A 24,076-nucleotide genomic window follows, 5' to 3' on the forward strand; every position below is an offset into this window, starting at 1 on the left:
AAAATGTGAAATAAAATGCCCGTAGTTAATATCTAAACATCATCTCTGCCTTTGTCTTTGTCTGTGAACCAGGAAAAATAACAGAGTTCATTCTAAACACCTTTTTTGCCTAAGCACTGATTGTTGCTGTAAGCAGTGTGTTTACTGCATCCTTTTCAGCGGGCTGCTCTGGGTTTCTGTGCACGCATGCAGAGATTTACACAGAGGGCAGTTTAACGTGGTGCCTCTTACTGATGGTAACTCCAATGTGTTTATGTTGCAGCACTCAAATTCTATGAAACATCTTTATATTAGCATAAATTAAATCTTTACTGACTGACAAAGAAGGCTGTCATAATGGCAAACCAAATGTTGTCTTTTAGTAAATTTTCTTCATTATTCTCCTCTGATGACCTCTATGTGTAATTTCTGTGCAAGGTGATTTCTAACCCCGCTGTTTTTCAAATCCTCCTACATTATTCCCAGCTGTATAAAAATATCTAGATATACCTTTTGAGTGTATGTCATTATAAGGAAAGCTGTACTGAGATGGAAAGAAGCCCGACAGATGCTGTGATTTGCTCAGTTAGAATGGCAGCATCTTGAGGTGCTGCTGTGGGTCAGGGTGGGGTCTGACAATGGAGGGTTTGCAGCATTCTTTAAACAGTGTCTAAAGCAAGTGCTTCATATTTATTAGTCTCTTGGAGGAGTATATTAAGAGTCATGAAACCATTTGTTTCTAGAAGTAAATTATTGCACGTACTGAAAAGTATGTTGGTGTTCATGAGCAATAATCCAAACAGAACAAGTTAACTTCTACATATCACAACAATCGTTTATGAAGATATATGACTTCTGTGTGATGCCATCTCAAGTTCACTTCAGATGGAGACTTTGATTTAATCTGTTTAAACTTAAGTTACAGTTCTACAATAGAAGTTTGTGAGAGACACATGGAAGGATTGACTGCAAATAGTGCTTTGGAGGGAAAAAGCAGGAGAAATATTTTGCATCTTTGCCTTTCTGAGATGCCTTTCAGTCTTAGGAAAGCAACTTCACTCACTGAGCCTATACTTGGAATTTCAGGATGACATTTAGCAATGCTAAAATAAGCTCCTTTCCAGCACATACTGATATTTCTTCACCCCTTTCCCCTAGGATGTGAGATTATTTCTTTTCTCATGTCATCCTTCTTGGATTTGGTTTGTGGTACCCCCTTGAAGCTTTCCCTATACCCAAAGATTTCTTTGTTTCCTATTGCTTTTTAAGGGCTGTGCATTCACATCAGTTTGTGCAAACTCATCTCAATGATTTTTGCACTCATTTATTTATTTTATTTATTAGGAAAATAAATGTTCTTCTCTGAAAGAGTGGTCAAGCACTGGAACAGGCTGCCCAAGGTGGTGCTTGAGTCAGCATCCCTGGAGGTGCTCAAGAACTGTTTAGATGTTGTACTAAGGGACACAGTTTAGTGGGGAAATATTGGTGGTTGCTGGACAGTTGGCCTGGATGATCTTGGAGGTCTTTTTCAACCTTAGTGATTCTATGATTCTATTTTAATTTTTTTTCCATTAAGAGCGCGGAAAATTTTATGCTAAGATTCACTTTGTTCTCCAAAGCTGCTATGATCAACAGTCTTATCCCAGTGAGAAATCTCTCACTGGGTCTGTGAGCTTCACCTGAAATTTGTAGAACTCCTGGCTGTGGAGGTGTTTGTATTGTGTATCAGTTTAGAATTTACTAACTTCATCTTAATTGTGTCTTCATTTCTCAGTTGTTTACACAGTGTTTGACAAATGTGCTGCTGATTTTCAAATAGCAGGATTATGTGCTGAATGCTCAGTTTTGTAGTTAAGCTGTTGGATATTGTGTTTTCTTTGTACTTCGTGGAGATGACTGCAGAAGACTGCAAAACATAATCCTTCCAAGTGTAATCCCAGTGAAAGAAAACATAAATAAAACCACTTGTATTCTGGCATTCCTTTTTTCCCTTTTGTTATTTCTGCAACTTGGCATATGCTCCAGTAAAACTATAGAACATTTCTATATATTGCAGAATTGTGCAATAGTTGCTTAGAATTTCTCCTCTTTAAAACAAAAGTTTCATGTAGACTTTATAAAAAAATGAATTTCCAAATACTGTAATGCCTCTAAAAATAACCAATCTGAGCATAGCATTTTCAGAAAAATGCCTTTTTCTTGGCATAAGACTGTATGTGAGGCTGATAATGTTCACCAGTTTTGCAGAATTAAGTCCAAACTCAGACCAAAAGGAGAGGCATCATGGAGTTGCTGATGTTTGTGCTCTTGATTATCACTGGAGATTGATGTTAAAAAAAAATATCCTCAAAACAGTTTCTGACATGTAAGCTCGTTACAGATAAGACCAGGCCCAGGCACTCAGAAGCCTGCCTGAATAACCCAGGGCTGTCACCCCTTTACAGTTCGTGACAGCAGCCTTCTTAGATTGGCATGAGGCAAGTGTTCAATCAAGGCCGTGTCAGTCTTACTAAACTTCAGACAACCCAACACTTATTCTTCTCATTTGTGATTCCTACTCAAGTACAATTCAGTGCCGTTGCCGCTATTGCGAATGTGAACCACGTTCTTAGTGGATGCTGGAGTAATAGGAAAAAAAAGAAACACAGTATATTTCCTTCCATTGTATGAAATATGTCTTGGTGTTATGGAATCATATCTGCCAGGATGCAGACATTTTCCTCTGGATTCTCAAAGATTCATTGGAGAAGTTTTATTGTATGTATTCAAAACAGCGTTTTGAATTATTTTGGGGGTCTTTTCTACCAGCAAAGGTATGAAAATATTAAATGAAACTGTGTGTAAACTTCAGGTGTTTCTCAATCATTCATCTTCTGTAAGTAAGAATTGAGTTTCTTTAGAGAAGTAACCCACAGGCATTATGAAGTATGGCCATATTCAATATTCATCTGTAAGCACCAGAACAAAAAAATTAACCCAGCCTCAGTTATAGTACTTCTCATGCAAATATATTTAAGTATTAAAAAGATAGTAAGTGTGTTTTGTTTTATTAAATTGTGATTGCAGTAATTTAAATTCACAAGAAATGTGAAAATTCTAGGTGTTTCTTTCCTGAAAATGTTTTTTCTTTAATGTGAGTACGTAAGGTCTATCATAAATCTAACCTACCACTGTCTTTTTTATGTTTTATAAAGCTCTGTGAACTGCAGATGGTTATAATGTGAAAAGTTTAGATTGTTTTTAGGTAAACATATGTTATATATTTTGAGTTACAGTAATGGCTTTGAATTATTTGAATTCAAACATTACCTTTATTCTCCTGCTAAGCACTCCGAAGTCTAGCAAAGCAGTACTTTATAAGTAACCTGAACTAAAGCAAAGAGAATCATTCAAAATAAGTATTTCCTATCAGGTTAAAATATAATCAAGTGAAGCAGCTGTTCTTGTTCTTAGGACACTCTTTTGAAAAAATGTCACAGTTTAATGAAAAAAATGTCTCTTCTCATAAACCTTAAAATACTCACACATGTAAAAAGTCATAATGTTTTGGCAAATATTTCTTTGTAAGGAATGTGCTTGAAACATACCTGCTCCATAACTGCAACAGTGCATAAAGTATATGCAGTAATGCTGTAAGAGCAAGCTGAAAAAAAAGTCTCACGTTCTCTTGTCCAACTTTGAATCTCTTCCTTGGACCGGAGAGCAGTTGTCCACACAAATAATTCCATGGATGCTGTGGGGCTGCTTATGTGAGAAACTTCTTACTGGTGCACATTCACAGTCTCAACCTAAAGTGAATCCAGACAGCAATGACAAAAATTTGGGGAGACTGACTACCAGCAGGATAAAGTCTCTGTCTCTCTTTTCAGGAATCCATGGATCATGTTTTGTCCTGGACATAAAAGATTTCCTGCTTAAAACAAGTCTCAAAGAAAGAACCAGGTCTTTGATCGGCCCTTTTTGCTGCTCGGTTACAGTGGAAGCCAAGTGGTGTAAGCACAGCGGTGATCCTGGCCCAGAGCAATCTATTCCAAAAATGTACATTGATTTGAGAGGAGGACTGCTGCAGGTCTGTATGAGATGCTTATGGATCTGGTATCGAACTTTAACTGGCTTTGAGTGATAGAGATTTCACAGGTAAATTGCACAGAAGCCCGTAAAGCTTTGCAGATAACAAGAGCTCGTTTGGCTGGGGGTTTCTGGTTGGCTAGTTTGAGTTTTTGATTTTTTTATTTTTACCCTTTAAAGTAAGTCTTCTTTCATGTAAAACTGAGGATTGAAAAATTGTGTATAATGTTTTGTTTTTCACTTTTTTTTCTTTGTTTCCAACACTGCTTAAGCTATGCATTGTAGCTGTATGTGTGTGTTCCTCTAAAGTACTGGATCAGATTACTAACACTTAATATTAAGGACCCTGTTCTGATGTATGTGTTTGTCCATCCGTGAGCTATGTGTCTGTAATGCCTCGGGGTAATCTTGTGAAATGCATATCCTTTCTTTTTAAACTTACACAAATTTCTCAGGGGAGCAATTACAAACCGTTGTTTGTAGTAATTAAGACTCAGTTTTCCGTGCTGTCCTCTCTTTTTTGGAAGTGCCCATAACTTGAAACCAGTCCAAGAAGCATGGGAGTTCTTGAAAGGAAACATAGATTCTGTGGGACTTAAACAAGTGGGCTTTAAGACGTGTCTTGTTTTAATTATTTTTATTGTAGTATCTATACACACCAAATGTTTTAAAATAAATGTATAAATCAAGCATATAAAACACAAAAAGGAAATCTTGACATTTAGTTGTATAATTAGAGTTTTTCCCAGAATCAACATCAGAAATTTGTAAAACCACAGCCCATGAATAGGGATAATTGAGTAATACAAATTTAGTATATATAGTATAATGAATAAAATGAGTTTGTTTTTCTGCTTCTTTTTGAATTGTTATTCACAGGTTGGCTGACTACCTCTGTGTGTTATTACTAGAAGGATGTTATGGTGTTTGTGGGTTTTTGTTTTTTTTTTTATAAATTATTTTTGGTTTTGTTTTTTTTTACAAACACCTCAAAAATATCTATAAATCTGAAAAAGCCATTTATTATTAGACTGTGTTCTGTAGTAATTAGCTTTTCTAGAAAAAAAAATATGTAGTGCAGCAGAATAGATTGGAGATTGCTGACAAAAGCATCAGCTGCTCTGTTTCGAATGAATTTTACCTGATCTAGATATATTCTGCTCCTGTTAATTTGTATTACAACAGAGCAAAGAGAACTGATGTGAATTTGATGCCTTAGTAGTGAATCAGGGGTATTAGTAGTCAGTAGTATTATTCCTGTATTAGAAGTTTCCTGCTCTGGAGTTCCAGCTCCCTTAAAAATAACATGAATAAATCTGAATGGGAAAAAACATTCCTCTCTTCTCCATCTGCAGAGACCTGAGGCCTCTGGGCTCCCCCAGGGGGTGATGAAGCTCCTCTGAGGTGGAGGAGCTGAGCTCGGAGCAGCTCTGGACGTTGCAGCAGAGGTGCACTGGGCTCAGGGATATCCGTGGGGCTCTGCCTGTTCAGCTCTCCCTTGGCTGCAGCTGTTTGCAGGTGGCCTTGGTTTGTTCCATGGGCTTACACACCAACACAGAGGAAGAAAAAGCGCCCTTCTTGACAGCTGTATTGCAGTCACTTAAAGAGTCTTCTCGGTTTGGGTTTTTTGGGTTTTTTTTTTGTATTTGAAAATGGCTGTTTCCCACTGACAAAATTTGCACTGCTCTTTATGTGCAGACTTGACTTGTTTGCTCTCCTCCCGTCCTTACTATGAACTTCTAAGTTGCTGTCTGGTGGTCCCACATTGGTTCTAAATTTCTTGATTAATTTCCATTTAAAGTTGCTCCCCTGTTTCTCTGTTTCTCCTGGGCCTGCTTCTGCACAAGGACTAAAGGACATAGCGTGATCCTTTCAGACTGGAGGTGGATTTAAGAAAAGCAACACTGCTTTTCAGTGCTGGGAAAGGAATGTCTGCTTGTCTTTTGCTGCACAGTATATGAATCTTATGCATTTTGAATTTTGGCTTTGCATAGATGTATTTTTTGTTTAATTTCTGTGGGTTTTATTAAACTTCAGGCCGTGCTGTGCAGCACATCCAATTCGCATTCTGCATGTAGTCAGTGTTTGCTTGAGATGATCTCGAGTGTGTCTTTCTGGTCTTTTTGCTGTGTCGCTTCTTCAGTTTCTAATGTGTTCCAGAGTTCCAATCAGCTCTTTGAACAATTTAAACTCTGAATCTTTAACTTTTTTTGGTCCTATTTTAAATTGGAAGAGTGGTGAGTAGTCCTCGCAGTACCGCACTGCTCTCGGCTGTGTGTGTTTGCGTATCGCTCGGCAGCTCTGTGCTCCTCTCCAGCAACTGTCTCAGTTGTAAGCGTCAAGAATTAACACTTCTTTCAGAATGATGAGAAGAAGAAATTAGCCACAGTGATTTTGTACAGGTTTCTTGTCGTTCCTCTTCTTTGTTTTCACATTTAGGATATGTGCAAGCAATTAAGACTAGAGTAGACTGAAAGCAATATAATGTTCTTTTCTCTTTTTCTTTTCTTTTTTTCCTTCAGAAACAACTGTAGGTAATCATTTTCTGGTTTTTTGTTTTTTGTTTTTGTTTTTTGTTTTTCTGTAAAGGTTTTCTGGGGTCAGGAGCATTTGAACTGTTTAGTTCTTCTCCAGGAGCTTGTTTGGGAATACCTTACTAAAACTGGCAGTGCAGAGGCATTCATGTCTGAACGGAGGTATCGCTCTTCTTTCCCTATGGAAAGAAATCAGGCCTCAAAAACAGAGCATTCCTCAGATGATCTGAGAACAGGCCTGTTCCAGTATATACAAGATGCAGGTAAGAAGAATATTGTTACTCTCCATTTTTTAATTATATAATAAATATACTAGTATCCTATTAAAGAAAACTTGCCTCTTACAATGAATTATTGTTTTAAGCAGTTGAAAAGCCATCTGCTAGAATAAATAAAAAAAAAACAGTTTTTTTTTTTTTTATTTCTTTCCATTTAAGCTGTAATCTTTTAAAAGTCAGGGAAATTGCATTTTTATATTCTCTCCTTTTGATCCTGAGGAGTTTATTTTTAACTGCTTTGGTCTCATAAAAGAACATGGTTTTTTTTAGAAATTATATGACAGATTATACTTTTATTTCATTTGACAGAAGCACAAAAACTGCCTGGTGCCTATGAAGTTGTGTTTTACAATGAAACTGAGGATAGTCCAGGAATGATGTTATGGAGATATCCAGAACCCAGAGTGCTCACTCTCGTAAGAATTAATCCTGTTCCTTTTAATACTACCGAAGACCCTGATATCAGCACTGCTGACCTTGGAGATGTTCTTCAGGTGGGTAATGAAACTTTTCTTCTTTTGTTAATAACAGAAAACATAACTGCTGTAAAGTGAATGTTTTCAAGCTTGTGTTTATTAAAAATGAGCACAAAACAAATGTCAGGAGCTCTATAAAATCAATAGGAGGTAAATTCTACAGCTTGTGCACATCTTTACTTTTAAAACTACTCATGCAACCATTTTAACCACTAATCTGCATTTTCATGACCTATCAAGCTTTATCAGTCTGTTTTGCCAAGAATACCAAGTTTTTATTCTAGCTTCATATGCTTTCATCTGTCAGTCTTTATTTAAAGACCTTGTTTAATTTGAAAGTGAAACATATGCAAAGACAGGCTACGTCTGAAATTGCCAAGATGCATGGAATCATTGACCTAAGATCTCTAGTACTGCCATTCTCTTCTTTCTCTGATCGTGGGTGGCTGTACTTCTTCTGAGAAGATACTCAAGAGTCAGAGAAAGGATCTAATTACTCATGTTTTACTTTGAGAGGGTTGAATTGGGCAGACCCATTTGACTTGTGAGATCATGGAAATACCCTACAGAGGAGAGATGAGTACTGCAAACTGCCAATTCTATGACTCAAAGATAGGCCTCATCCTTAGCTCTGAGAATTTTTGCTTTCCAAAATAGTTATTACACTGTCTATTGTCTTGTATTCCAAATTGGATATCTTTTTTTTATTTTTTTCAGTTGAGTCTGCTTGTTGGTCAGAATGGTGTTGTGAGTCGTGGAAATTCAGTATCTCCCAATTCCTCCTATTTGTTCAGAAATGTTGAATTATATTTTATTGTTGCTATGACTTCCAAAATTGCATTTAAAATTGAATTATGCACCAATATGCTTTGAGTTATGGATAAGAAGTATTATCTTCCTCAGATAAATGGTATTATGTTGTTACAGTGCACACAGTGCTAGTGAGATCATGTATGTGTCCTGCCAATTTCTTTGCCCTCTAGACAGCCGTATGTCCTTTCAGTTATATGGAAATTAAAACTCAATGGAAGTAAAGATCAGCTCTGCATGGCATGAGGTTTGAATCAAAGATCAAAATTGTTATTGTATGCTTTCTTGGTGACCCTATTACATTGCTATGAAAGTCAGCAATTTACCTTATTTCAGGATGGTATTTTCAGTGTAGCACACCAAGTTTTTGGTGTAATTGCTTTATGCTCCTGTTATAGATTACAGATATCATAAGCATAGTGTATGTGATTTGTAATATGTCCCTGTACAAGGAAAGTATCAGATCTTCAAATGGGCATCGACGGGGATTCCACTGTACATACGAGTAGACTTAAGAGTAGCAGTCACGTTTAGCCTTTTGTGCTGAGTGAAAAGAACATAGTTGCAGTCTTCTGTCCTTTCTTCTATAATTGTCTCACACTGTGCTCTGCTGCCAATTTGGATTGAGTAAACTTCTACTGGTCTTCACGTAATTTTTCAACGTTGCATTTAGTCCTGTACATGAACTACAGTGAACTGTTTCCACCACTGTTGTTTTAAGTTTTCAGTCAAGCATCCCTATATAGCTTCCCTCCATTGTGCTTTTTACTGGGCAGACTCTATTCTTAAGATCTGTCCATTTTATGATGAATTAATTATAATGGAGTCTGAAAGCCTTGGGTTTTCAATTACAAGGAAAGTGATAAAAGGTATCAGCCAAGTTACAGCACAGTGTCACATCTGTGATCTTGACTAACACGTCTGCTCAAAAACAGTGCTCCTGCATAGATGGAGTGTAGCAATGCCTACATTTTGGTGGTGGGCTATTAATGATGGCAGTAACTGTTGCTTGGTGATTTATCACATTTTCAGAAATGGCAAACACACATAGAACAGCTCTGCACAGGGTCAATAAACGGCCTTTTAAAACATGTACAGGATGCACTTTTTATTAAAAAAGAATAGATGGGGAAATAAGTAATAGAATCAATTTTCGAATTCCTTAAGTAAACTCCATCTACTGAATACACATCTCAAAGTTATGGTGATGATTTAAATGAATCAGGAGGTTTTTCATCAGCTCTTTTTTCCCTGGATGAATATATCTCTTTTTTTTTTATATATATATACAGCATATTTATTGTGTGTGGAAAATTCACAAAATATAAACAGGAAAAATATATGCTTTCATATACTTCTTGACATGAAACAGTAGTGGAACATCTGCAAACCAAATACTTCAGCTTTTTTGATAAAGAAACTAAATTTAAAAACCACAATGATATCAAAGTATATTAAAAATATATTTTGAAAACTTACCCAAGATTGTGTTTATGTTCAAATGCTACAAGGACCCATAATGTCACCAGGTGTGTTTACAGTCTCCCTAAATCCTTTGCTTCACATAAATCCAGGCAAAGGTGCATTTTTGTAGGCATGTTGTCTGTTGCTGTCTGTCTTTGCTGTACTTCTTTTGGCAAGACTTTTAAGTCATGAATAGATTTTAGAAGTCTCTCTGTCTCTATAACTATTCTTTCAATTCTTGGAACTTAAAAAACTTCATCATAAAGAGAATTTTTTTTAATATTGAAGCTGCACGTCATCTGCTGTGAAGAAAGGGATAAGCCACCAGCTTCAGATTATAGGAGTTGGAACGAACAATATTGTTTCTATAAAACTGTACCTTACTGCAACTTCTAGATTGCCCCGTGAGCTTATTTTCTTATGCTTTTACTCATGTTGTTGCAAGAGTAAGCAGTTTCACTCACCAAATTTCTATTATTGCTTACAATCCCAACTTTGTTGCTTTTGTTTGTAGAAGGAAGAGAAAGAATGTATGTTTCTGCCACAGAGTAGCATGTTGCATTCTCTTTAGAGATTTCAAATAGTTTGATCTTTTCATGTGAAGGCAGAGAGAAGGAATCCCAGATGCACTTGCAAGAAACTGCATCAGGATTGTATTTATTTTCTGAGATTGAGAGGATTTGAACTTCTTCCTGTTTACCGGACATTGCAACCCCTTTCCATTTAATTACTAATCCCTCACTGTCCTGTTTTCACGTGCTACAAATGTTCTTTGGCTCTGTGTGATGTACCATTCTTTCAGATAGCTACTATTTAATGAAGCCCTTTAAGTTTCCCTGCTGAACCTTTTTTAATGGTTTTAGCCCAATTCTCAGATACTTCAACCGTTATCTGGCATCACTTCTAACTCTTTTATATCTGGAGAGCAGGAGTTTCTCTTGTACTTGGTTATTCTTTGGTAGAGTGGGTCAATGCAATTCCAAAAGAAGAAAGAAACAGAAGAAACTCTTTTAGCATCCTACCAAAATAAAGTGATTACTAAGTTATGATGATTTTGGATTGAAGATATAGTCTGTACCAGAGAAGACATACAAGTACCATTCTAGTTTTGCAGTTTAGTATCTTATAAAACATTATGACAAAAACTATCACTGAATGGGTAGTAATTAAAAATAAATAAGGCAGAAGTATCTAAATCAGTATGAAGAAATGTCACATGCTGTTTTTAGGGGAATCTTTGCAGGAGCAGAAGTTTGATTTGAGGTATCCTTATTGTATTTCTTCCTACTCCCTTTGCCGAGATATTTTCTGGATATAACTTCTCAAGACTATGTTTATGTAGTAAATGAGAGTCAGATTAAACAGCACATCGATTTCTAACTTCTTACTAAAGAAGAAAGTAAATCAATGAAGTGAAGCAAAATTCAGTTTACTGCTGGGCTTACAAGTGTTTGGTTGCTTGTATAGCTAATTGAAAGAAGTTAATATTGAGCTCTGTATCAAGAAAGAGGTGTGAAAGATGGATGCAGAGTATTCCTTCTCTCTGAAAAAAAATTATTATTTTATTATTTTGGTCTGTCTAGTTCTTTGATTAAAACTATTAACTCTTGACTGTTACATCAGCTTCTGTTTTAATTCTTCTGATAGTTGCTCATTATCCAATATTTGAGAATTTTTTTATTTGTGCTCAGAAAGCTCTAGAAATAGCTAAACATCTAAGGAAAGGTCAATGTGGGACAAAGAAGTATACACAAGAGAAGCAGTTTAATGTTCTCATAAGAAGAAAAAACAAATAGGCCCTGTCTTATGCAATTAATGTGATACGTACTATCTCTAAACCACCACTAATGTACTATTTGTGTAATGGAGATCTACAGAAAAGGCTGTCAAGCAGCAGGACTCTTAGATATTGGTAGAGGCATACCATTTTGATCTTGACCATTGCTAAGAATGTTTTTAAAGCTATGGAGAAGAAAAAGCATTTTGCACTGGTAATTTCACTTAGGACAGCACAAATTTGTTAGGAGTGAAGTTAATCCTCATGCTGACTCCATCTAACGTTACTTGAGCCAGGGTAATCCTTTACTGCACAAATCAGAAAGGGCAAGGGGTACAATAGTGTTGATGTGGGAATCATATTCACAGATCAGCAGCAAAGACCAATTTGGAAAAATTTCACGGAATGAATTCACAAGGTAATAAGCACAATGAAGGGAAGAAGTAGAAATACCAGTACTTTAAAATATTGAAGATTGTTCCTGGTTGGACTGGATGATCTTTAAGGTCTTTTCCAATCTGAGCAATTCTATGATTCTATGATTCTATGTCAAAAGGGATGACCTCTGAGATTTTCTCAGTTGTAACAGAAGAGACTTTTAAAACCTTCAAATAGATTGATGGTTGGAGGAAGTCTGACGATTGAAGATAAATCAATTGAAGATAAATCACTTTAAAAGTGTAGATACGCTTAGGATATTAGCCTGTGTAGAATTTATCTAGTAAAAAATTGTTCAGAATTATGCATATATTTATACATCTGGCTCAGCAAGTTATTCATATGTGAAGGCTTAATTACAGTGTACTTCAGTTTCCCACTCTAATTCAAAACTATATTTGTAAGGCAACCAGCTCACTGTTATAGGGCAGCAGTTCTTTTATTTGCACTGTCACTTTCTTCTTTCAGTAGCACTGAAAGTTGGAATCTGCTGATGGTGGTTATTTTCAGTTTTCCTCATCTAGTCCATAAAATGTTTTTCACTGAAGACTGGACACAGTAATAGCTACCAGGCAGAATACCCTTTATAAATAAATTTGAAGTGCAGAAGAAATGAACATTTCTAGTTCCAGAGGATAGTTTAGGGTTATACCTATCATGCAGGTAATACCACAGTCCCAGAACATAAAGGATAATGGAAGAGGACTGTATTCTTCATCATACCAAGGAATTCTAATGTGCATTTCCGGGATGTGATTTAGTGCTAAATTCAACCACACCTGTACGGTTCCTTGAATCCACTAGGTTGCAACAGCTGAGGAAAGTTACCTTCTTCATTTCTTTGTGTTTTGGGTTTGTTGTTTTTTTTTTACAATTTGAAAGAGGGAGTTCCGGGACAAAATTCTGCTAGTGTTTCAGTAGTGATTTTTGAATTGTAGAGATAGAATATGGAGTTAGCTACTGTTAGGGCTTTAAGCTCAAAGAAAGTGGTGATGGATGTTTGTTCTTTGAGGCTTATATGCTTCCACTGTGCTTCTGGTTTTCCAAAGTCTTCCAGTATCTACCCACAGAGAATCTACCTACTGAGAATCTCAGATTTAGTTTTGTCTTTGCCTTCAAGTAGGTTACGTTTACTCAGAAAGCTGAAGAGGAATTCTTACTGTACAATACATTAATAATAATCTACTCTGATTTCCACTAAGCAACTTTTTTCTATCATTTGTCTCTACCAGAAACAACCTTGACAAGTTTGCGTTAACAGGAGAGGGAGCAAAAATTGAAGTTGGTTGGGTTCACCAAGATAAGAAAGCAATTTGTCTGCTAACAAGGCTTTTCTTTGCAAGCAGGTGACACACAAATTATTTCCTCTACAGCTGGGGGACTCTTCTAGCTAGTGAAGTTTTACAGAGATGTTCAGTATTTTTCATTTCATTGTAGTAGAGTTATCTTCCCAGTAAATGATATTGCTGACACTGTCCCATAGCTCAAACAAAGCTCTGTATTGTGACAATAGCATTTACACAAGTGGCCACATGGAGAACAGATTCATCTCATGGAAGCGATCACATCATGTGTAATATTCTGAATTCTGAGCTCTCTGATTTATTTAAGCTGCATCACCAGTACTGACTTAAAATTCTTTCTCCTGAATTGCTTTTCCTCAATTGCTGAATTGAGGTGTTAATGCTCACAAAATAAAAGATAATCTATGGTGTTTGTTCTTTTCTCCATGTGAAGTCAAAATATCAACCGAGCTATAAACATGTCAGGCTTTTATATTTGTACCTACCAGGATTCCTGTTGCATGCAAGTGCATGCAGTGCTATAGTCAGCCTTATGAAAGCAGATAAAAAGGTTCCTTATTTGGCCTTTCTTCTTTATATAGTGTCCTAATAAACAGAGCATTTACTCCTGATTTAGTAAAACGGTGATTACATTAACGGGATCTAATGGCCTACAGGAGGAAAGTAGGGAAGTGAGTATTATTGAGAGGGCTTAACTGAAATGTTATAAAGGAGGACCAGATAAATAAACCCTCTCTGGTACAATTCACTTGGAGTTTTTGCTAGGATAGTGAAGAGAACATAAACTATTTCCACCTTTGAATGGTGAGGATTCAAAAAATTGCCTGTTGCTCTGCATTACACACTTATGGTATGTAAGTAAAACATTTGCAAACTCTATGGTCTGGAGCCTGATTTTTTCAACATTGTCAGCCAATAAACAGTCATTTTCTAACACCTTGTGGTTGTTTAAACAGTGGCTTAAGTAAGCAAGGGCTTAAGAATGACTGACATTAGACCTACTGTAAGTCATTATTCCAGGAAAGATTTGACATGACAGTCAACAGGAAAAGAATTATGATCAATGTCAAAGACATTCATTTTCCCTTTTGACAGAGAATACCTCATTTTTGGCTGGCTCTGCTTCCTTTTGCATTACATTCCCTGTTGGGGCTACAATATTCAGCTGGGCATTTGAGTATCTGGGAAAGGAGCTTTTTGGAAAACCACGACTTTTATTTATCTTTGATCCATTTCTTACATTTCCAAAGCAACGTCTATTTTGGAAATCCAGATAATTTGTGTGTGACAGGTTAGTGACTGAAGTTCGCACTGTTACTGCAGAAGTAAGTTGTAAAGTTCAGCTGTGCTTATCAATGTACATGGTTGCAAATTTTTGTATCTGCTGTCATGCAGTTGTATCATCTTTAAGCCATCAACTCTTAAAATGAGTGGTGAAATAGTTTGTCTGACTGTTGGGAACTGCTTGGAAGTCAGTGCAGTACTTCATCTGAGATTCTGCTTTTTAAAACATTCCACATTAATTCTGCATTTCGGTATTATTTGAAATGACTGTATTAGCGTAGAGTGTTTTTCTGATATCACTACTATGTGAAGAATTGCAGCAAACAAAATAATGCAGTAGAATTATTGAGCATATCTGACCATGAAATAGAACTTGCCTTTCATTATAATGTAGGAAATTCTTTTCCCATCACTTAACTCGATGTTTATACGCATACACGCGTACCAAAATGAATGCAGGTCATTATGTAAACATCCGCTCTGTTTAAGAGGGCTGAAGACTGGCTTTTAGCCTGAACCAATTGCCCTTCAGACGATCTGTGTGTAAGTATTGTGATACTGGCAAAATTTTGCACATTTTTGGATGTTTTTGAACAATAAGACTCTGGCTATTAATGATATACATTGTCTTCATTTTCTTTCCAGGGAGGAAGTAGGGGCTAAAGAAGTTGCAGTGTTGTACATTGAGTCTTAAGCAGATGTTGAAACAGAGCCTGTTCTCTTTAGGAATTCCAGCTTTAAATATTATTTGTGAATTTCCTTGCCTGGGAGTAGGATTAGCTCAGACTTTACTATTTTGTTACTGTATTCTGTGTGTATAATCTTAATTATTTTGCTGTGTGATCTTAGTGTTCGCTGCATCAAGATGAGACTGTATTGCTTGGACTGTGGTTTCGGCGCAGTCTGCAGGGAGTTAAGCGTAACTTGTTGGGAATGTTAATGGAAGTTGTGCATAATTTGCTTGTGCATCACACTGAAATTTACCCTTTGGGGTTATTGAGCTAGTGAAAATTCTGTTGGGTGCCAGAAGACTGACGAAACCATCAGATTATCCTAATGACAGATTTACACTCTCATTGTGTTTTGTACTTTTCAGAGTTTGTAAGTCTGATTTATGAAATTTTGCAAACCGACGTCCTTTCTGCTGTACGGTGATTTTGTGGCACTTTTTGTAGAAGTCAGGCTTCACTGTGGTGAGAATATGTGGTCAAAATATCCCATTTACTTAAAATTACACAGTGCTTCATGTATTAATAGGTTGCTACCCTCAGTCCCAGAAGTGACTGCGTTTCAACAGTATAGTGCTTACATTGTTAACAAATACTGAAACCCAGAAAATGAAAGCCTTAAATAAAATGTGAAGGATTGTTCTTATGTCAGGGAAAGAGAATAAAAAACAGTGCAAGAAGTAGCTAAGTCTTTGATGTAAGATCTCCTATCCATATAAACTTGTTTATCAATATTTTCAACAATAAATTAAGAAAATAAGCAAGGTCTCAGGAGATTAAGTGAAATGCTGTTGCTTTTGCTTTTGGAAAAGTGAGCGATCTTTGTATGAACTTAGTGTTGAGATGAATGACACCTAGTAGAAAAAAAGGCGGTTGAAACTTATAAGAGTACGTACATTTTCTTGTTTAAAAAAATCCTGTGAAACTCTTCTCAATTATAGCATAGCACTGCTCTCCACTCTCTTAACAAAAGCTGTTAGTGTGTTTAGAGTAATTTTTCTGTAATGAAAAAGTCAGTATCTGTGACAGATTACATTACTATACACACCTGCATTCGTTCTGAACCTGCTAGCCTGATAAATTGATAAGATAAGTTGGTCACATGTTGTTTTAAAAAGGCAAAGAACAGAGTTCCTAATAAAAGAATGCTACATATTTCTTCTAAAAGGTTAAAAAGCATTTCTCAGGGCTCTTAAATTACCATATTCTGATACCAAGGGAAAATAAAACCTGGGCTTAGAGTCTTGTTTGTACTTAGAGGGCTTTCCGGACAGGAAGGCAATCTTGATGCAATTCAGTAAGCCACAATACCAGTGGGGCATTACAGGTGAAAAATTTGCAGCTGTACCCCTCACCACAATGTATTACAACTGTACAGTGGAATATTTCCTGTACAGAAATAGGGCTTGGTTAACTTTGTTTCCCAAGAGTAGATCACATTAAAATGTTATAAAATCATGATTTCCTGCATTTGAATGCTTGTGGTTTCTCAACTGGTTCCAATATTACAAAGGGTTTTTTATAGCTTCTATTAGTTGAAGATGTATAGAAGCTTTTTTTTTCCAAAGTCAGCTAAAAGGCAGCTATGTGTTTCTAAAGAGCAATTTCTCTTGGAAGACATGACTTTGCTTTCACATCTCTTTATTCTAGTTCAGTATTTAATTTACTTCATAAGCTGCAGTACAAATATAAATGTAAGCAAAATTAAATAAGTACATAATTAAATAAGTTAAAATTAAATAGTGCCATTGATAAATTTGTTAAATGAAGCTGAAAGAGCTGAGGTGTACGTCATTACTCAGTAAACAAAATAAGTGGTTATTTTCATTATTCAGCCAAAGCCTCAACATGCACAGGAAAAAAAAAATAAAATTGGGCAGATATTCCGTTTTGTAGCAAATATTTAAAATGGAGTGTAGTTTAACAAAATCAGTCCTAAAGCTGCAACACCTCAAAAAGAAATAAAGCGAACTCCGGGAAGAAATGTTACATTGCTAGTTTTGTTTTTAAATGTCGTCATTTGTGGTATCTGATTATTACTGACTGCTGAAAATTGAGATTGTTCCACGGTGGAGTAACTGTTGCAGCCCAAAAGATAAGGGGTATTTAAAGGGAAAAAGCAATGTTAAAGTAATAGAAAATCCTAACCAAAAGGAAGGGATTGTGGTGGGGGGGGCAGAAAATATTTTGTGTAGTTAAAATGTGTTTACTGCTAGTACCAAAACTAGTAGTAGTACCAGTTACCTCACTGTAAACCACATTATTTTTTTTAATTTGGGTTTTCATGGGAAGGGAAAGGTGGTAGTTTCTGGCTGTGCCAGGAGAGGTTTTCTACACTGACAGGAGACAGTGACAGCCCTAAGGCTACAGAAGTGTTCTGCAACTTGGAGTGTGATTTCTCAGTCAGTCACAGGAGAAGATAAAGGGCCTTGTGAATGTTGAAGGATCCCACAGCAGAGCAGGGTGCTCAGATTGGATTGGGTGTGTAGTGCAAATGGGCATATTAAGGAGCTGTTGTTCTATTTAATATCATGCAGAATAACATTTAATGTTTATTGTAGAAATAAATATTGTTACTTTTTTCTGTTTAGTATTATCTCTTTTGAGCATGTTTTATACATTATATATTTTTCTGCAGGTGTTGTGGTTTTTTTTCTTTATTTATGTAATTCATAATTTGAAATCAAACTTCATAGTTAAGTTCTATGTGGTCATAGCCAAGAATTTTCCCTGTGTAAAACTCTGGATAAAGCTTTTTATTTTCTACTTCTGCTGCTTCTGTTCACCTGAAGGCTGAACTGTGCTTTTAGGGCAGTTGGCCTTGGAACAGGAAAATATCCTAAAAACAAGATAGCTTTATTACAGCGCAATCAGTTTATTCCTACTCAGGAAGCTCAAGTTATAATCTCAGCATGGGTTGGCGTCTGACACAAAGTACAAGTTTGTATTGTATTCTGCCTCTTGTTCACTTAGGTGGCCCTACTCAGAGAAGATAAAACACACACATGCTTCCTGTCTTCAGTTTTCTTGTACAGTAGTTGTTTCTGGAACAAGAATAACTTCATTTCCTAGAGGAAACACCCACCATCTGAGGGACTGAGAGTCAAGAAATAAGCATTTATTCTGCAGATCTCTTATTTTCTAGCAAAAACTAAAACAAAACAAAAACAAAAATGACACATCACCAAAAATTGCCTTGAGCAAATTCTCTTGTAATCAAACCACTGATACCTTTCTCTTTAGAGATCTGCAAGTATATATTTAAAAATTTAATATTGATTTCGTTTTTTCTGATGTATTTTAATACTGATTTAAAGAATGATATTGTTTAGTATTTAAGTAATAAAACAACAAAACTTTTATATCCTCTTAATTCATTAACCTCACAGAACTATGCAGAAGGCTGTAGCTTTTTCCTAGACAAACAAACAAACAAACAAAATTTGTGAAAAAGATGTGATTTGCTAAGCAATTTAGATATTTAAATTACTTCTGTCCTAAACAGCAATGATGCTTGTCTCTGAGATCTGTCAGTATCGGGGCAATATGTATGGTGAGTAATAGATGTGGTCATTTATGGTAACCTGGAAGCTTACACAAGTGTGGTGGTGGCCCTTTGTTCATCTGCAGAGTTCAGCTATAGAAATAATACAGCAGAAAGTAGTGTTCACCCAAAGCTTTTAAAGTCCAAATTAACTACACAGTCTAAAACTGGAAGGATAACATCAGGTCACAGGGAGGTCTAGAATTGTGTTGTCATCATAAAAGCCTTTTAAAAGCACATATGGATCAACAATCCTTTCTTTTCCATTCTATCTTCTTTTTGCACAAAATTTTATGTAGAGATACAGAATACCCATGTGGTCAATGGGGTGCACAACACATGGATGAAAAGATTAATAAGTAACATGGTGTTAACAGATTCTGCAGCAGTTTCCAACCTTCACTTTTGAGATAGGAATTAAATTATTCTGTAACACATAATGTGTGATATAATGCATGATGAAATAAAAAAAACATGGTCTGTCACATTGTAGTGCATAAGTGGGAATATTTATGTTGGTTATCAATAATGTCTTGCTGATAGATTAACAGGCATTCAGGAAATGAGTTGAATGATGTGGGTTTTAAAAGGGGTTTTCAAGTTTCTTTTTCTTGTTTGATTTTATGGTGTTTTCTTGTTTTTTGATTTTCTTTTTCAGAGGGGGGAATTGGGGTTGGGTTACTTTTTCTATTTTTTGTTTGTTTGTTTGTTTGTTTGTTTGCAAAATGTATGTGATCGAAACTTCAAATCAAGTAGAGAACTGATACGTGTTCACAGTGGTGATATTAGTAATGTTTGTGCTGGCATAATGAGAATGAAGACTTTTTCTTAAAATAAATTGAAATGAGAGATTCACAGAGAATAGGAAATGACATTAAGCCTAAAGATTTCTGCTCCAAGGCAACTATTCCAGCAAAACTGTTTCTTTGTGTTCTGTCCTTGCAGGGGACAGAACTGGAACTGTCATTCAAACACAACTGCATTCCTTCCTATCACAATTATTAATAAACCATTTTCATTCTTAATCCAGACAGTGTCCCACAGTCTCCCATGTCTGTAGCCCACAGGTAACAAGAAAAGGGAGAAACCTTCAAATTTTCTAAGTGTTTTGTTTTAAATCTCTTTCTCTCAACTATAGAGTTGAGGCTGATTCATGTACCTTTTCACTTCTGCTTCTGTTCACTGTTACTAATGCTACTGAAAAAAGCATTTAACTGATATTGTACCCTCCACTGCTACAGTCAGTCCTTTAAATGAGTGTGCAATAGTATTTGCTTTTCTTTCAAAACTCATCTTGAAGATTCCTGGTTAAATCCCAGACCAGAGTTAAATAGTTCTATATGCATGTATGTGATAATTGCTCTTTTTGCATTTTACCTGTGAATGGAGCCATTGTAATGAAATTTTTTTGAGAGCTAAGGAAAAATACAAAAAGCTATGGTGTACTGTCTCTTGAAGTGCTTCTTGTTTTGCTAAGTTTTTGTTGTTGGATCTGTTTCTTCAGTGTTTCATTTTGGAGCGGCAGCACAAGTGGTTTCATTTGCTGAGAGGTAATAATTATCCAAATTATAGCTTGGGTTTAATTCAAATACTGTAAGGTAGAAGTACGGTATTTAATTCTACGTATGGGAATTTTTTGTTGTAGCTAATTCATTTATTCCCACTGCCTATGACTCAGTTTTGGAGTTGTAGCCCATTTCCAGGCTTTCACAACTATTATTTTTGGCAACTAAGATTGCTCAGAGCTACCATCTTTCCTTAAATTTATCCAGATCAGGCATTAGGAATGAACCCCTAGCACAAATAAAGCTAGATATGTAGGAATCAAAGATTCTAAGTCAACAATGTCTTTTGAAAGCTTAAAACTAGAAAGCTTACAGTTTGGATAGTACCAAAGCATGAGCCATATTTTGTATAGGTAATCTCTTAAAGAGTCCTTTGACTTTTTACTTCCAGTGTATAGATGATATCTAGAAATGCACTATATCTTGTCTGTTAGATTTTTTTGACGTGTTGAAACAGTTAAGAAAATTTTCCTGAGCAAAAGTAAACAGAAATAATCTTTTCTGCATGCCTACCAGCCTGCTTTAATTGGTAGATGATACATTGTTCTATCTGGCTGCTCATACAGCTGAGTCCCATGGTAATTAATGTGCCATTCCAAATACTTCAGAATTCACTTAGGCGGTTACCATGAAGTTCCTGAAAACAAATGCACTGTGGTAGCTCATACTGGAGCCTGAAGATGAGTTGTTACTTCTTTATGCCATAATAGTTATTTTCATCGTTTTACTTTGCCATCTTTTCCTCAAGATAAGGTTCTCTATTTCCACCACCTACTGAGTAACAGCTTTTTTTAAAAAAAAAAACATCATATATGAAATTTGTTTGGTTGGGCTTTTTTCCAGCTTCCATTCTGCCTTTATTTTCAATCTCTATTTTACTTTCCTCTCACCCTACTAACAGTTTTTCATACTGTAGTGCAACTTGTGAAATTCCTTTATTGTGCTTTTTAACAACTTCTTCCAGCTCATTAATCATAGTGGGAGCAGAATTTATCGCCTTGCTTAGCCTCTTTTAAAATGCCTACTACTTGCCATCCTGTTCCAGTTTTCTGAGGTTGTCATTAGAGAGAGATTATTTTCCTTGCACGTTGGAAAAAATACTTTGTTGTGAGATGTAATCTGAAAGAAATAAATATTGTAAATAATAGGATGGCTTTTCAAGACTTTTGTTGCACGTGTTACTTAATAGCCTTGACAAGACAGCTTAGGTGCTGATAGGCAACAGAAAGCACAAGGCCAAACCAAGTATTCAGATACATTGAATCAGACTCCTAGAAACACTCAAGGTCATTTTAAAGACAGACATTTAAAACTAAACAGAAGTAAATACTGCTGCTTGAATCAATGTTGTATTTTCAGAAGCACTGTGCTACCATGAAAGGCTCCAACCTTTTGTTAGAAATTGTACAGATCCTTTCATAATCATACAATTCCAAGACCTCACTGAAGGATAGGAATATTATTGTGGTGTTGTAGGTTTTTTCGTTTGTCCACAGGCATTAAAGCCTAAAAAACATTCAACACCCAGAAGTTTTGAAATGTGCAAAATTAAGACAACAGTTAAACTCTATAGAGAATTTAAGAGTAAGAAGAATAAATGTAACGTAACTTTGAAATATGGCTACAAACATAATAATTTAACATTTGATAACACTTATTGTGCACACTATGATTGCAGAGTTGGCAGCATAGAACCAGTAAAGATGTTTTCTGGATCATCAAGCTCAGTCCTGTCCCAGTGCAGATAGTGCTGGTCGCTGCTTCCGTCTTATTAGGAAATCAAGTCTTTAAAAGCAGCTGTGATGAACAAAAAGGCTGTCCTCAGACCTCTTTTTTTTTCTCTTCTGCTCCATTCCTAGTCTTATTCTTTATTGGTAGGGCAACTGTTTTGACCCCCAATTTCTCTAGACTTGTTCCTCTATGAAGTGTTTAGCTCCTGAAGTGTCTGGGGAGCAATGGTATTTCCTTTCATAGAATCATTAAGGTTGGAAAAAGCAACTAAGATCACCTATTCCAACCATCAACCTATGCCCACTAAGGCATGCCCCTCAGTGCCACATCTGCACATTTCTTGAACACCTCTGGGGTGGTGACTCCACCATTTGAATTGATGGCTGATTCTGCAAAGGTGCCAACGTGAGTATTAACACTTTTAACATGAATAGTTTGGAATGCATTCCTTAGTCCAGATGAGACCCCACAGGTGTCATATTGACATTTGTCCCACTCTTTTGGAAATATCTCACCTGATATTTCTCAGGGTGGCGTTTGCTTTATTGTCCTGCTGCCTCATAATTTCCCGCTGCACTATTTCCTGCTATTCATGATTTTCAGCTGGAGGTGCAGCTTTTAAAGGAAATGTTGCTGTCATATGCATAATCGATCCCCTTTTCTCAGACTCTGGTCTTTGAAATCATGTCAGCATTCCTATTGGACATTGCTACAGTACCCTATTTACATAGTGGCATCAGAGCTTTGAAGCAGTTACCAGATTTATTTTTTTTCTTCCTGACCTGAAAAAACCACCAGTGACTGCGGTTGCTTTTTTCCATCATCAGGTATCGCTGTGACTTGACAGATGCAGTAAAAATCCGTTTCAAGCTTTGTGGTTCCACACGTTAATTCTTGCAAGACTTTTTGAAGGAGATTATTTATGTTCCTTTGCCCTCTCCAGCTTGAACCACTGAGCTCCCTGAATTTTCCTCCTTAACCTTCATTCCCATTAATTAATCAGCCTGCTGTCACCTCTTTATGCATTATAGTCCTTACTGAGTAACAAGGAAAATACTCATGGAGGCTTATTTTGTGGTTGTGTTTAGATTTACTGAATTCTCTGACTAGTAGAAACAGTAGGAACAGCATTCCTACTGTTTTCCAGGTTGCTTTTGTGCATCTATATAAACACATACAAAGATATTAAAAGAAAACATCAGAGCATATACATATGAATACATATGCTTTTGTTTTTTTTTTACTATTTGTTTTCAGACAACTTGACCCTTATTTCTTAGTTGTAACTGTGGGTTTTTGTATCTTAATTGTAAAGTCTTCCTGTTGCACTGAGTTCACTCTTATTTTAAACTCATGTTCTTATTCATTTTCAATATATTACCAAAAAGAAAGGAAAAAAATGTGTAAGACACCTTTAAAATCTGTGTTTTTATTATCTTTTTGTCCTATTATGCTTAGAAATGTCTCTAGTGACATTCCCTCCTGTTCGGTGAAGCATCCAGGAGTAATCAAGTTTGGGTTATTTACAGACTTAAAATAAGGAATGTGATTAAATTAAATCTGCTGTGTATTTGCTGGGCTTGAGTTTTCAAAAGTCAGCTAAATTCCATATTCCATGATAGAGAAGGTGATGGGATTACAAATACGCTGTGATTTGTCACAGGATTTTTATTCATGTGCTGACCTTCCACATGGCATCACGCTGCCCATCGTTATTTTTCCTCTGCCTCATTAGTCATTTTAATATATCAGTGATTAAATGATTAATTAACAAGTTAGTATTTTTAATGCAATAAAATAAAAGAGGTAATTAAAACAAAAAATGATCTTTAATGATAATTAAAAAGTGAGCTTGGGTAGTGCACTGTCGTGATATCTGATTGATTTTTTGATTGCCTAATAAAATAATGATTTACTGCATTATCTTTGTTGTTCTTGGATAGTATGGAGCAAATAGCTATTTGTGTAAGAGAAAGATTGACCTGTTTTACTGCAATGAAATTTGAATAACATTTTAGTCAATGCAGCACAGAATCTGAGTATCAGCTACAATTCCGGTTTCCCATGTGGAATTCCTATTTTTTTTAGTTAGTTTT

General features: G+C 36.0%; 1 protein-coding gene across 5 annotated transcripts in view; it reads left to right on the plus strand.

Annotated features, from left to right (window-relative positions):
- Window positions 1–24,076, plus strand: part of VPS13B (vacuolar protein sorting 13 homolog B) — a 415,034-nt gene that overhangs the window by 329,754 nt on the left and 61,204 nt on the right. For all 5 annotated transcript variants that reach the window (XM_052704440.1, XM_052704437.1, XM_052704439.1 and 2 more), the window contains exons 37-39: window positions 3,849–4,048; window positions 6,637–6,844; window positions 7,169–7,353. In XM_052704440.1, the coding sequence (XP_052560400.1) occupies window positions 3,849–4,048; window positions 6,637–6,844; window positions 7,169–7,353 (593 nt within the window). The remainder of the gene's footprint in view (window positions 1–3,848; window positions 4,049–6,636; window positions 6,845–7,168; window positions 7,354–24,076) is intronic.

The sequence above is a fragment of the Tympanuchus pallidicinctus genome, unplaced genomic scaffold, assembly GCF_026119805.1.
Source record: "Tympanuchus pallidicinctus isolate F22 unplaced genomic scaffold, pur_lepc_1.0 scaffold5, whole genome shotgun sequence".
Taxonomy (NCBI): domain Eukaryota; kingdom Metazoa; phylum Chordata; class Aves; order Galliformes; family Phasianidae; genus Tympanuchus; species Tympanuchus pallidicinctus.